At 46.8% G+C, this 14,857-nt stretch overlaps 1 protein-coding gene across 7 annotated transcripts in view; it reads left to right on the top strand.

Annotated features, from left to right (window-relative positions):
• Positions 1-14,857, top strand: part of PFKFB3 (6-phosphofructo-2-kinase/fructose-2,6-biphosphatase 3) — a 101,092-nt gene that overhangs the window by 35,171 nt on the left and 51,064 nt on the right. For 5 of the 7 annotated variants that reach the window (XM_073328839.2, XM_073328840.2, XM_073328844.2 and 2 more), the window contains exons 1-2: positions 5,747-5,923; positions 14,362-14,487. In XM_073328839.2, coding sequence (XP_073184940.1) covers positions 5,845-5,923; positions 14,362-14,487 — 205 coding nt within the window. In that variant the 5' untranslated portion in view covers positions 5,747-5,844. Of the gene's footprint in view, positions 1-5,593; positions 5,924-14,361; positions 14,488-14,857 lie in introns of those variants that run through there. The other 2 variants (XM_073328843.2, XM_073328838.2) reach the window with 2 other exon arrangements.

The following is a 14,857-nucleotide window of genomic DNA, read 5'->3' as shown; positions in this document are numbered from 1 at the left end:
AAAAAGAAAAGGAGGACTTGTGGCACCTTAGAGACTAACCAATTTATTTGAGCATGAGCTTTCGTGAGCTACAGCTCACTTCATCGGATGCATGCCGTGGAAACTGTAGCAGACTTTATATATACACAGAGAATATGAAACAATACCTCCTCCCACCCCACTGTCCAGCTGGTAATAGCTTATCTAAAGTCTTAGTCTCTAAGGTGCCACAAGTCCTCCTTTTCTTTTTGCGAATACAGACTAACACGGCTGTTACTCTGAAACCTGTCTTTATTTCTGGAGCAGCAGCATGGCAAATCCTAAAGGGATGTAGCCTCCTCGCAGATAAAGCGCCACCTAGACCAATCTCTAGCTAAGTCCTTTAGTAGTACCATTTTTTTAAATGGTGGGATTTGGCTGACCAATGGACAGGAAGCCTTTTGGGTCAAAATCACACGATTCTTTCCTTTCTGAATATCCCATAATGCCTTTTGTTGTTTGTATTCCTCCCTCTGCATCTTTCTTTACAGCCAGATCCTGTCCATTCCCTCTGGCTCTGCAGTCCACAGAGAACTGGCTTTTTTCCCTTCTGTTTGATAGAGGCATCCCTCACCTTGGGTGACATGCAGGGAACGCTGCGTGTCGGGCCGCCTGACACGCAGTCCTGAGTAATACACAGATGGCCACTGCTAAGTGACTTCCAGTCTCTCGCCCTCATAAAAGGGAATTAACTAAACAACTCGTGGCCCCGGAATTGGGGAAGCGGTGTGTGAAGTTTACTTACAAGCGTGATAAGCATGTTGGTGTATAAGAAGCTGTGCTTTTTACCACTGCACTTTAGGTGCTGTAAAACAGCTCCTGTCTAGTGCTTTTCCTTATGTTCTGTTTACTTAGGTGACCAAAACCATCGTAGCATCTGAATGCTGCATAAACACCAATGAACATATCCTCAATTTGACTCAGCGGGTGTAGCTGGGTGCTCACACCTTTGAAAATCAGGTCACTTAGGTGCCTAAGTATGAACCTAACTTTAGGCTCCTGTTTTGGGAAATCTTGGCCAATAATTATTATGGAGCCTAATTGAAGGGGGAATCTGATTTTAATTCAATCAGGTTTCATTTCCTTGGTACTTGTGATGTCATTATCCTACCAGTTCTCCAGTCATCCACAAGTCTTCCCGGATAAACAGGATATATAAGTGTCACCGTGTTCTCTGCTCACCACTGGGGTGGCCTGCTTGTGGCTGTATCTGGGGAATAGCTCTGCCTGGTCTGAGACCCCTTTTTCATCTCTCGTGGGCTGCGGCCCTGTTCATGCTCCAGGACTTGTGGTACTTCCTCGGTGACTCGGCCCTCTGGCCAGGTCACTATATGGTTTCTGGTTTCAGAGTGGTAGCCACGTTAGTCCGTATCAGCAAAAACAATGAGGAGTCCTTCTGGCACCTTAGAGACTAACAAATTTATTAGGGCATAAGCTTTCGTGGGCTAGAACCCACTTCATCAGATGCATGGAGTGGAAAATACAGTAGCAGGTATAAATACACAGCACATGAAAGGGTGGGAGTTGCCTTACCAAGTGGGAGGTCAGTCTAATGAGACAATTCAATTAACAGTAGGATACCAAGGGAGGAAAAATCACTTTTGTAATAAAAAAAATAAAAAGGAGGACTTGTGGCACCTTAGAGACGACAAATTTATTTGAGCATAAGCTTTCGTGAGCTACAGCTCACTTCATCGGATGCATGCCACAAGTACTTTTTTGTATGTGTGTGCGCGGATACAGACTAACACGGCTGCTACTCTGAAACCTGTCACTTTTGTAATGGTAATGAAAGTGGCCCATTTCAAACTGTTGACAAGAAGTAACAGTAGGGGGAAATTAGGTGTAGGTTTTGTAATGACCCAACCACTCCCAGTCTTTATTCAGGCCTAATTTGATGGTGTCCAGTTTGCAAATTAATTCCAGTTCTGCAGTTTCACGTTTGGAGTCTGGTTTTGAAGTTTTTTTTATTGAAGAATTGCCACTGTTCTCCTACTGGTTTTTGAATGTTATAATTGCTGATGTCAAATTTGTGTGCAGGACTTCTACTCCCTCTCTGAGTTTCCTCCTTTTCCCTCTCTAAACCTAGAGACTGACTGCAGGCTTCCACACTGCAGCCTCCTTCTACCCTCTTCCTGGCCTTATACCAGTCCTGCTTTCTCCTGTCTAGCTTCTGTTCATCTTCTGTAGGTGTTTGCCAATCAAGCTTAACTATCCTTTAAGTGTGGACTGTCAAGTTACTTAACACCTCCCTCTCTCCAGCAGCCACCTTAATCCTTTTCCGGGGTAGTGTGGCATCACAAGATCTGAATTTTTCAAGCAAAGAAACAAGCAGAAGGAGAAAGTTTATACATCATCGGATAAAGGCATGAACACATTTTCCTGCCTTCTCAAGTCACCTTTAAATCAGGAGCAAAACTACAGACTTTAGTGGACCTGGTGTTGCTCTACGCTAGCAGCAGCATCTCAGCCCATTGCAATTCAGACACAACTAAACTCTTCCGTGAAACTCATTGTGACTCCTTGGAGAAAGTTGACATGAGAAATTCTCTCACTGATGGAATGGAGAAAACTAAATGCCTTTGCCTCTATGGGTACAACCAAATCAGAGGCTGTACAGCTGTACTGTACCTTGGCAGGGGGTTAGACTGACCCTTGCGGTCCCTTCTAAACCTATGATTTTATGATTCTACCTGTATCCTGTGGCTATATCAAGGATGGTTGGTACATAAATTGTATATTGTAATATCTGTTTGATCTACAGGGTCTCCCACTTCCAGATTTTGTAACAACTCTCTCTGCTCTTGACATATAATTTTATTTTTTATCAGCCAAGCCCTTTTGGATTTTTTTCCCCAACTCCCGTACTTGGATTTCCTGCCCCCCCCCCCGAGTGTTTTTTGGGACCTTGCATTTTAATCTACTCAATCAAGGCTACCTATACATGGGTGATTGTATATTTATTGCAAAGTAAAATTGTGGCCAAGTATATGCTCTTGCTGTATATTTGTAACAACAATATAGAGATTTACTTCCAGAAATCAAGGGTGCACTATATAGTGTAAGAAACTAGTTAACACTCTAAATGTTGTGGTGCCAATTTCTTGGAATGGCTTAGTTTTCAAGCACGATAGGTATGTTAAAAACGGTTAAAGCAGACTCATGACTCCCAGTATTGCATAAGGGGCTATAATGTAGCATCTAACACCTGTGGTGTGTTTGGTTGTCAACGTGTTTATGTTGTGCTTATCACCACGTCTTGAGTTCCTCACGGCTTCTAAACTTTCTACATCAATGAAGTAGATGAATGGGGGCAGACCCTCACCTGGTGTAAATGGTCATAGCTCCACTGAATTTAATGGAGTTATGACACTTTACTCCAGCTAAGGATCTGCCCCATCATTCCCAAATGAAGCAGCTTTGGGAATGCTGGGGCCATGCCACTTACAAGCTTGGGGTATATTTTTCTGGCTCTTCCATAATTTTATCGTCACATCTTTATTTGCTATGTTAATTTATTTCAGCCACCCTGGGATTGATTTTATTAAGGCAGTTGTGGTACATCCCCTAGCCTGGAAGCATTGTTTTAAACTGCAGGAATCTGGCCATCAGATAAAAATCTGTCAATTTAAACATTAACCTTACCCAGCCTGGTGCATTGCCTTTCCTGTGAAATAATGACCTGGCAGCACCAAGCTAATGGGCCCTATAGGTCATTCCCTGGAATCTAACCATAATCAGCCTTTAATCCTGCAGGGAATTAACTTTGCCAAGGACAATATTAAGAGTTTATCCTTCTCCTCCCCCCTCAAGCTCATGATTTATTCTTGTGCACAAAAGCTCTCTCTTGCCTTAGTCATTCTAGGCCTGACCCAACGTCCATAGAAGAACCCCCTTCCATGGGTTTTGGAGTAAGCTCCTATGTCCCCTGGGGGAGAGAGACCCAAAATTTCCGCTGACTTCTATGAGTATGAAGTGTGCTCAGCACTTCACAGGGCCTAGGTCCTGGGTCCCTGCAGGTTGTGTCCTTAATCCCTGGATATTAGAAACGAGTGACTTTCCCCCCCATTAATCTGACTATTGTATTGTGTAAATTACTATGCTTGTTAATAAAAGCATCCCATCAGTAGCTTATGCTGTTAATACAGGGCTGCTGGACCAGCGGGAGTACTGTGCCTAGCACAACGCGCTGCTCCTACTGTAACAGCCAAACTGAACTAAATCTTGAGTCCTGAAGTTTCCTAGCCGCCTGGCAGCCAGCAAGCCCCGCTCGGAAGAGCTGCGCCCACGGGAGGGCTGGAGAGCGAACCGGTCCCAGCGCCAGCTGCTTCCTAGGGCTGCGTCTCCCAGCCGCAGCAAGTGCATCCAGCTGCGATGAAAGGAGCGTCTGTAGCTAGGGCTGAGGCTTCCCCGCAGAGTCATGCGGAACGTGAGGGACGTGCCTGCAGCCGGCAGCCCACACCTCTGCCTGCCTTTTGCCTTTTGTGTCGCTTCCCGGAGCCCCAAGGGGGGTGTGTGCAAAACTCAGTTCACGCGCTGAAATGCAGCCTGGCTTTCCATTAGGAGGGGAAACGATCGATATTAAATATAAAATATAATTTTACTATAAAAAATAAGCTCCTGATCTCCGATCGGTTGCATAAAGGTTACGGGAGCCTGAATGGGGCAGACGGCAAAAGGATAAGAGTCAGGGATTTTTCTTTGTTGGTTTAAATACAAAATCTTTGCATTTATATTTCACCCCTTAATAGGGAGGAGATCATCCCCGTGCATTGTGTATACAAAATATACAGGGAAATAATCCATTGATATTTGGCGTACATCTCAGGGAAATAATCCATTTGGGATTTAGTGTATTCACAATACAGTTCAGTGAAAATACTTATATGTAGCCATATTTTAGAGCTACTATAAAGTACATTAATTTCCCCTTCATCTATACAAATGCATATGAGAACTTTCCCCTTATCGTTTCCAGATTTTTATATATGACTGTGCAATAAACGTGTACTGTATATATATTATACACGTAGTGTGTGCATAAAATATGCATGCAGGGGTATTTATTGCACCCAGACTAGTATATAATGCTAGATCGAGAATGTATACAACATGCATACATGGGAGCGATACGGTGCTCTCTTAACATTATTCTAGAGTCGCGTAGATTATCCGTGCCATGTATGGATTTTCTGCAAGCTTGTCTCACTGATGCGAGTCCTTTGTCTCAGAAAAAATTGATTGCAAATTCCCCCGGGTGGCTGCAACTCGCCTAGCCGCCACGCGACGGCAGCAGGGTTTGCTTCTCCCACGCCGGCTGCTGCCTGCAAAGAATTTCCCCCGCCCTTGCCGGCTAGGGGCGGGCTGTGGGTGACGCAGGGTTTGCCGGCCGGTCTTTCGCCGCAGAAATAGCTGGGACGAGGTGGGAGCCGGGGCATTCACACGAGAGAGGCAGGAGGCGGAGGAACGCTCCCAAGAACCCGTCCCCCCCGGCATTCCCCGAACGGCTCCCGCAGAGGGAAGCCCCCGGGGAAATTCCGCCCGCCGAGCAGCGTTGCAGGGGCGTGAGAGTGGCTGGTCGGCGAGAATCGAGCCCTCTTGTCCCGGGGAACACGTGCCGCTGGTTTTAACTCTCAGTCGCTGCTGGGATTCCCTCCCCGCCAGGCAGGGTCCCGGCCTTACTTTGCAATCACTGCGTGGTCAGAAGCCTTAAGACTAGCTGTAAAGACATCAGGTGCTTGTAAAAAAAAGCCCCTTTTTATTCTCTTTCCCGTGCATCTATCCACCAAGGCGGACGCGGAGCGCAAAGCGACCTTGGTTATAAACATGCCCATGGAGCTGACCCAAAGCCGGATCCAGAAGATTTGGCTCCCCAATGATAACCGCCCCGCGCTGCCCCGCAGATGTGAGTATAGTGCGGGAGGGAGGGGGGCGGAGGGAGGACAGATGTGTGGGAATGGGGGGCAGGGAGGAGGGATAAGCCTTAGCGGTGCCCGCACCTAGGTAGAGCAGAGCCAGGCTCTCTGCGCGCTGATGCACCACGGGTGTATTTCACTTGCGGTGTCTTTGCGGGAGTTGGTGGGCGTGCGGGGAGCTGCGTGCGCCACACGCCTTCCTAGACGATGGGAGTGGGATGCTGGGGGGGGCTCCCCTCGGTGTCATTGATTTATCCCTTGGGGTGAGCATCACCCCGTATTTTAAAAGGGATCGTGGGCGCTGTTTGCAAGAGTACACGGGGGCGTCGGACGATTGCACTGGAGATCAGTGGGAACGGGCACCGGAGGCGCGAATACCGGCCAGGCTCCGGGGAACGGCGTTTCCCGAGAAATCAAGCGCGGTCCTGTATTTGGACAGGCCGCTTGTCCCGTGTGTCCCTCCGGCGGGAGGAACATACTCCCACGTCTGCACCGACGGGCTGACCCGGGGCAGCGCACCCGTGTGAGGCTGAGCAGGGAGGCGCAGCTCCCGCGGACGGGGGGGGGGGGGGTTTGCTGCACGCGGTGCGCCGGGCGAGCTGGGCGCCGGCATGGGCGCGTCTCCGGCCCGTGGTTCCGCGTCTCCGCGCCCTCAGTGCTGCCGGCGGCGGACGCGCGGGTGACCCGAAGTGCTCCCGAGCCCCGATCGAGCCGCAGCGCGCCGCCTCCGGCTGCACGCATGGCTGGAGGCGGGGACTGCTGCTGGCGCGTGTCTCCGCCGTGCCGGGGTGGGGTGGGGTGGGGTGGGGGAGACGCACAGGCTGGAAGTGGCCATGGGTTTGCCGCATCCGACAGTGCATTGGAGGGGACGGGACCAGGGATCTGTAGTGCTGGGAGGTGGCTGATGTGGCTTCCCCACGGGTAGCCTTGCTGGATTGGGTGGGAGAGGGAGGGGGGAGAGCATGGGTGCCGCATTTTCCCTCCTTCGTTGTTCCCATTTCTTCCCCCATAAGGGAGATCTGAGCCCGGCGCAATCCCACCTCCCTCCAAAAGACACCCCGGCGCCTAATTCTCCTCTTTGTTAAGGAGCTGCAGAGGATGCACTCCCAATCTGCATCTCTATAGCCCCTTGCACCAAGGGCTCTCCAAGTTCTTTATAAACATTAATTAATTAAGCCTCATAGACTATCCCCTGAAGAAGAGCTCTGTGTAAGCGCCAAAGCACGTGTCTCTCACCTGCAGAAGCTGGTCCCATAAAAGATGCTACCTCACCCGCCTTCTCTCTACTATCCTGGGGCTCACAGGGCTACAACAACACTACATCATACCATCCCCGATCTTCCCCCAGGAGAGCTGATTAAAGTGTTTCTCCCCTGGTGTAGCACTGAAAAGTCCCATTGCCTTGAGCAAGAACTAAAGTCTATAGCGTTCCTCTCTCAGCATGAGACAAGTGGCGGTGGCTGGCTGCTGCCGGAGTGGTGGGTCACCTGTCTGTTTGCCTTCACCTAGCTTCCAATAGGCTCCTCCAATACAGAGAAATTTGAAAGGACAACCCACCCTATCAGGGGATGCTAATGCTGATCTCTCTAACCCACTTTCAGAGCCCCTGACGTACTGATGGCCTGGCAAATGCCACCTAATTTTGTAAAATTATATGTAGGATTACAGGGGGGTGATACACAGGACTCAAGCTGTTAACCCGTTTCACTCATGTTTTATTTCGGCTGGGATTGTCAAAAGCCTGATTCTGCTTGGAGTTTTACCATTGACTTCAATGGGAGCAGACTTAGCGCTGGAAAGTCCCTCAACCTTTGCTTCCATGTGCAAAACGAGCTGCATAAGTGACTTGATTTTGTTAACTGACGGGTTGTGATCCCTTAGGAGGGAGGCGAAAGGGATAAGTGGTGTGAATAATAAAGCTGAAACATTAGCTTCATAATTTGATTTTTTTAAAAACTGACATGAATGGAAAGCCTCATGGTCAAAAAAAAAAGAACCATTCAATTAAAATAAAAAAGCAAACACCGGAATCATATTGGGGCTGCTGCATCAAATATAAATTTTGACCTTTCGGGAGTCGGTCAACTTATATGTAAGCAAAGCTGTAAAGATGCAAGTCACATAACTTTGATAAATAAGCATTCTAGAAACCTTTGCACAAATACTGCTGTTGTGAGGTGAGGATTGCTTGTATTCTGCACTCTGGGAAGATACAGAAGTAACTCGGGCAGTCAGAGATACTAGTCTTGTCTTTTAGCTAAGTGTTATCGTTTCAAAGTAGCTTGTGCATTTGTGACCCTTGACCAGAAACACTGCCCCTTTAAACAGCTGGGGTTAAAAACCAGCCACTGATTGTGCTGGCTCTCTTGCCTATGAAATATGTAAGAGAGTGTGTGTCTTGATGTGTGTGTGTCTTGAATGCCAATGCGATTTTACAACAAATAAGGAAAACAAATGTGGCCTCTGGTCCGAAAGAGAAAACTCTGTGATATTTTCCCAATGGATTTGCTAGTCAAATTAAATGAGATTTTTTTGGCTGGAGAAATTATACAAGTGTTGCAAAAGCATAAGAAAAAAAGACCGACCCCTTGGGTTTCTGTCAGAGATGGTACAGTCTGCCCAGAACAGGGCTACGTGTGGGATTTGATACCCCCTGCTTTCCTTTGTCAGTCAGCTGTGTAGAGTAAACTGAGTAGGAAATAGCTTTATGGAGAAGGCTGCATATCTGTGTGGCAGCAGGACCTTGATTTCTGCAGGATAGCACGTCTCCTGTCTGGGGAAATTCACTATATAGTTAGCAGATGGGACTTTTACAGGGTACTCCACTTAGGTGTTTGGCTTTTTAAAGAAATCCTTATAAAACAGATATGGCCCTATACTCGGTACTCCACAGTCATCAACCTCAATTGCTGAGGGAGAGAGAGCTTGTGATGTATTTTGGTTTATCAAGACTTCCCTGGAAGTGCTAGTTGATGTGATAATGGAGTTTGTAATTACTCTGTGTTAACATGGAATGGGTCCCCTGGGGGGTGATTCCTAATAATCTGTTGGAATATACTTCTTTAATTTGATTCATTTGGGCATCAAGGACCCTCCCCCCTCCCGCAGCTGCTCCATAAAAGTAAAACAAGGAGCACAAACATCACTCCAGACTGCAGAGCAAATCCTGAGCTACAATAGAGATTCTTATCTGATGCAAATAGCATGTAATCCCAGGGAAAGCAGGGAGTGATAGTGTCTCTTTTAAGCATCATCAAAAAGCTTCCTGGGCCAACAGCTTTAATTATTTCATATGCACACACGCAGAAAAATTCATCTCCTTGGCTGACTTCTTGCTAGGAGAGATTGAATGGATGTCAAAAGATGCCTTCCTCCCGCCTCTTGATGGTGATCCATTAAATTTCTGTCAAGTTGCACGTCTCTCACGTAGTCTGTGAAGCCAAGTTATTGCAGACAGCTTAATGGGCAGAGCCACTCACTTTACAAGAGGGGGGGTGTGCATGGAATATTTGAGGTTGCATGGCTGGTACTTTTTTTTTCCTTCATCCTAGCTCAACATGCATGTGTACCTACATATGTTTTGTGTGTGTGTGTGTGTACAATTATATACCTAATATATGTATACTGTGTGTGTTGTGCGCATGCAAGCAATTCTGTGGTGTCAAGTCCCAGAGTACATACCAACACACGCACCCACCATGCTGAAGAGCACCATAGAAATGCTATATGCACTAATTTTACCAAAGTGTTTTTATCTCTCTCTCTATAAATCTGTGTGCACATGTGCATATATATTCTTATAAAATATATGCATTGTAGAAAAGTCTAGACAGGTATATTACACACACCTTTTTTGCAGCCCCTCCTAACCCGGTGTCATTCTGTTGTTTGTCGTGATCTTGCAGCTTGTATTCTTGCAGTCTGTTTGGCATAAACTAACAGTCTTTATTTAGGTTTCAGAGTAACAGCCGTGTTAGTCTGACGAAAGCTCATGCTCAAATAAATTGGTTAGTCTCTAAGGTGCCACAAGTACTCCTAGTCTTTATTTAGATAGTAAAAATAAAAATTGATTGGGGGGATTTTCTATTTTAAACTCAGGTTGGTAGTAGCAGGAGATCTCCCCACTCACACAGTTTGGTGAATATCATGGTACATTGGGAAATGTTTGCACTCATTTTTGTGCTTCTAAAGATCCTCGCTGAATCCTCTTTACAGTTGGAACTTGGTTTTGGTTACACTGAAATATGTATTATTTTTAGTGGAGGCCAGAAAGGATTAGCTGAATCTTTGGTTCATTTTATGTGCTCCATGGTTTGCACCTTTCCAGGTTTTTCATTGAGTTCCCGTAAACGTCACTGAAAGACTCTCACTGACTTTGGTGGACTTTAGATCAGGTTCTTAACAAGGAAGCACACATACAATTCCCAGCTGCTACTTCTCTTTAGGAGACTCTCCCCAATCCTGAGTTTATAGACCTTCCTTAAAATGCATCTGAGGGAAAAATTTCCAAATGAAGATGCTCTGCTCCTGCAACTCCCATTAAAGTCAGTGGGAGCAGTGTGTGTGCTCGGACTCCAGGACCTCTGAGGATCAGACCCGCAGATTTGCAGATTTGCCTGTGTGTATGTGCATGGTCATCCTTATAGGGTCAGATTTAATTAACTGGAGTATAAGAATAATGAAATATTTAGTGGAGCGAACAGTCCAGTTCCCTTCTCTGTTCAAGTATCTATTTATTTTTAATGTCGAGCACGCTTGGCAAAACTCCTCTTGGCTCAGGGTTGTGGATCTTTTTTCTGCTGTGGGGGAAGGGAGCAAATTAAGTTTCTTCTTTCATCTCTCACCCTCTCTAGCCAATGGTGAGACTTCAGCAGTGCTGGTGTGAGTGTAGAGATGGGGAAACACCTGCAATGCTGCCCTGAGGTCTGGGATTGGGGATCTCTTGTAGGGTGACCAGATGTCCCGATTTTATAGGGACAGTCCCGATTTTTGGGTCTTTTTCTTATATAGGCTCCTATTACCCCCGTCCCAATTTTTCACACTTGCTGTCTGGTCACCCTAATCTCTTGTAATAGCTGCAGCCCTGATTGGGTGAGCTCAAATGGGAAAGTTGGGGGAACTCTCCTTTAATCCTGCCCTGCAGACCCCAGAGTCGAGATGGTAATTCAGGAGAGGAAGGCTGAACAGACCCTCCAATTAATTTTTCTTTTCAGATTTGCTTTAGCATTTTACTGGAGTCTTTTAAGACCTGCTTAATTTTTTTTTCCTTAGCACAAGAAAAACTTGTGTGTAGGTTTTTGTTTTTTTTTTAATTAAAGTTAACCATTCTGTCATTCTTGGATTTTTTTCAGTGTTGACCCCCTCTTGGCTAAGATCCAGTCCTCTGCTAGCTATATCAGGCACTGGCAAGAGGAATGACTCAAGGATATAATCGGTCTTTTTCATTGTTGCTATAATTTTGTACCAGGCTGTCCTTTTTCCAATAGCTTTAGGGGTTTTTTTTGGATGCAAGGCGGTAGAAATCTGTCCTGATCTAGATGCACAGGAATTTACGTAGACACTGAAAGGAATCGACACCCCTTAAATTTGGCTGCGACTCCCAAATCGAGTTTGAGACGAGTCCCATCCCCCTTCCCTTTCAGCAATCTGCCTCTTGCTTGCACTATCCAAAACTATTGGTGGGGTTCAGCAAATCACATGATCCAGATTGATCGGATGCCGCCGGATGAGATCGGAGTCCTGTTTATTGCGTGCACAATACTCAGCTTCATTCTATGTGGTTATTACGTTTATTTTTGTTGCTGTAATCACAAAAGACATTCGCTCCTTGCATGCCATTCTGATCATAGAATCATAGACTATCAGGGTTGGAAGGGACCCCAGAAGGTCATCTAGTCCAACCCCCTGCTCGAAGCAGGACCAATTCCCAGTTAAATCATCCCAGCCAGGGCTTTGTCAAGCCTGACCTTAAAAACCTCTAAGGAAGGAGATTCTACCACCTCCCTAGGTAACGCATTCCAGTGTTTCACCACCCTCTTAGTGAAAAAGTTTTTCCTAATATCCAACCTAAACCTCCCCCACTGCAACTTGATGAGGCTGACAAACTAGGCAGAACTATCAGTGTGTAAGGAATGGAGGGAAAATGTCCGTGAAAGGCTTGTGTATAAAAATGACGACTGCAGATAACTTCACTCTGAGTTGTCCATGGGTGACTCTTACTTAAGGCTCTTTTTATGCTTAGCATGAAGACCAGGAGGTTTTGCATGTGGGATGCCAAGTAGCATTAAGGAACGCAACTATAATCCAGATTCTGTTATGCCATCAATGACAGCTGTCATCCTTTCTTGCATTTTTCTATACTTGGTGTAAGTGTCAGTCCTTTCCTTTGAGGTTTAGGAGCATGTCCTATGAGTTTCTCTTCCCTTGTGGAGCAGCGGGACTCTAAGACCTTGTTGGGGGTGGAGATGTCTAAATATGAGAGAAATTTGGCTCAGAATCCTTGCTACTTTTTGGTCATGTAATTAGGTTAAAAGAGGATGGATCTTTATTTTAACAGTTAACCTGCTGCTGTGTCAGTGGTTTTACTCATATCCTCTCTGAACTGAATTTCAATCCATTGACACAGGTCGGGCTTTAAATTTTAAAAAGTACCTGCTTCAAAATAGCTTTCTATACACGTGGTAAGCGGTGGAGGCTGTAATGGACCATTTCATTCTTAAATGTCACTTTCTGAATGGCCACAGCTCTGCAGCTAATGTGTATCATTCTATTTCTGTCCTTTTTCAAGCTCAAGGGGGTGGTCAGTTGCATGTCTGTGTTAAGTTAAAAGCTGTCACTCATTCTAAGAAAGCTGGTTGGAAGGGACTGTCCAGTGGGTTTATAGCCTTCTCTTTCAGGGCTTTAGAGACCTGCAGTCATGTCTGCAAGTTTAAGTGCAGCAGTCACATCTTAGTCTTTCATGGATTTTTTTCCGCATCATAAATCCAGTACCTAATTTGGATCTCTTCCTGAGCACAGACAGACAGGACTAGAATGGGCAGGGCGGTTCTGCAGGACCCAATGGAGGTATATTTGCTGAGTGGGGAAAGAAGTCTGAGCAAGGCCTGCCCTATGCCTAGGTCTGGCTAGTGTTGCTGTGCCTTGCATTTGTGAGCACCAGTTTTGCACTCTGTTACAGGAGTGAAGTAACTAAAGGCCATTTCAGTGAGAAAGTCACTTGCAGTGAAGCACGTTTACACTTCCCTGTGTCCCTGGGATGTTCAGGACACCGTGCTCCCAAGCACCTCCTTGTGAAAGGACTTCAAGAACACTTGAGTCTTGTGGGAGTGGAGTAAGGAAGCAAAGTCACAAAGTGGGGACTGGGAGTGGTTTAACTTGACCCCATCCGCCTGCAAGTTGATGCTGTAATCACCCAACTCCAGAATGCCCTCGCCTGTGCGCGATGCCATCTTGGCCGTGGCAGCAGCAGAGAGCGTTAGCCAGGTGCCCGTTCTGCTCGGGCACGTGTGATCCGTGAACTCCTTGCTGCTACGGCAGGCCTAGAAATGAAGCTGGCACCAGTTGGACCAGCTTCAGTCAGCGCCTTTTGAATCCCAGTGAACTAACCACTTGTATAGAAGACGGTCTAGATTGCTGGAAAGTCATATGCAGGAGGCGGCCCCTTAAAGTCCCGAAGAGCTCGGACACTGAGTAACGCTTCTGGGAACCAGGTTCTGAGGAGAAATATCTTGTGTTTCAAACCAGCAAACCAAACATAATGAATCATACCATTGTAGCCTGAATTCCCCTAGCTCTTTATTGAAGTAGTCCACCAGTGTCCCTGTGAGGTGGGGGAGGTATTATTGTCCTCATTTTATAAATGGGGAAACTGAGGCACAGAGGGGTGATGTGACTTGACCAAGGTCATGCAGGAAGCCTGTGGTAGAGCTGGGTGTCGAACCATGTCTTCTAATATTGAGCTTCATCTGTAAGACTGTCTGCCTTCCCTCCCGGTACGTCAGTGCTTAGGGGAAGAGGGGTGCATTCATAGTCAGTTAACGATTTCCACTTCCCATGCACTGTAGGTCACAGAGGTGACGTCTCAAGTATTGCTTGGTTTCGTCAGGCCACTGCATCAGGCTTCGTTACCCAGTGACCCCAGAGCTGTCTGCTGCCCGTCTCTGCTCAGTCTGACATGTTCATTCAGCAGATCCTGTTGCAAAAATGAGTCAGCAAATTTGCAGACTCGAGGCTTCAGTGCCTGGCGCCAGTTGTTCTGGTGGGGAGAAGGAAGACTAAAGAGGGAGGTATTAGATTTCCTCCTGCTGTCGATGTACTGAGGGGATGTTGGAGCAGTAGTAAGCGCCCTGATGCCTGCTTTGTCAAACCTCGCAGGGATGATGCTGAGGGATTATAATGGCTGCTTGTGTGTTTTCTCCCCTCATTGTAGCCTGCGGGCCGCAGCTTACCAATTCCCCCACTGTGATCGTTATGGTTGGCCTTCCAGCTCGGGGGAAGACCTATATCTCCAAGAAGCTGACTCGCTACCTCAATTGGATTGGCGTCCCAACAAAAGGTGAGGCCCCAGCCCTGGTTCCTGCTAGAAGATATGTGCCCTGGTCCACTGGGGACGTGACTGTGGAGTTAAACACTCCAATGGATTGAGCCTGACAGGATCTCCCTCTTCTGTATCCATCTGGGAGAGAGATCCTTGGGAGGGGATCCTGACTGCATGGTGGCTTCTGCCTGCCCCCTACCCCTGCCAGTGATGAGATGCTACAGAGATGTTAATTTTTCGCCGAGGGGGCCAAGCCCATTTGGTTTGTTTATCGAAAGGGCTTGTATGAGGGATTTCCCAAAGCCTTTTGCGCCTCCTCCTCCAAGGGTGAATCTGGCTCTCGGATCTGTCCAGAGAGTGTGGGCACTTGCCAGAAGCTCCTTGCAGT

The sequence above is a fragment of the Lepidochelys kempii genome, chromosome 1 (assembly GCF_965140285.1).
Source record: "Lepidochelys kempii isolate rLepKem1 chromosome 1, rLepKem1.hap1, whole genome shotgun sequence".
In the NCBI taxonomy this organism is placed as follows: Eukaryota; Metazoa; Chordata; order Testudines; family Cheloniidae; genus Lepidochelys; species Lepidochelys kempii.
This window is presented reverse-complemented; position numbering and strand designations above follow the sequence as displayed.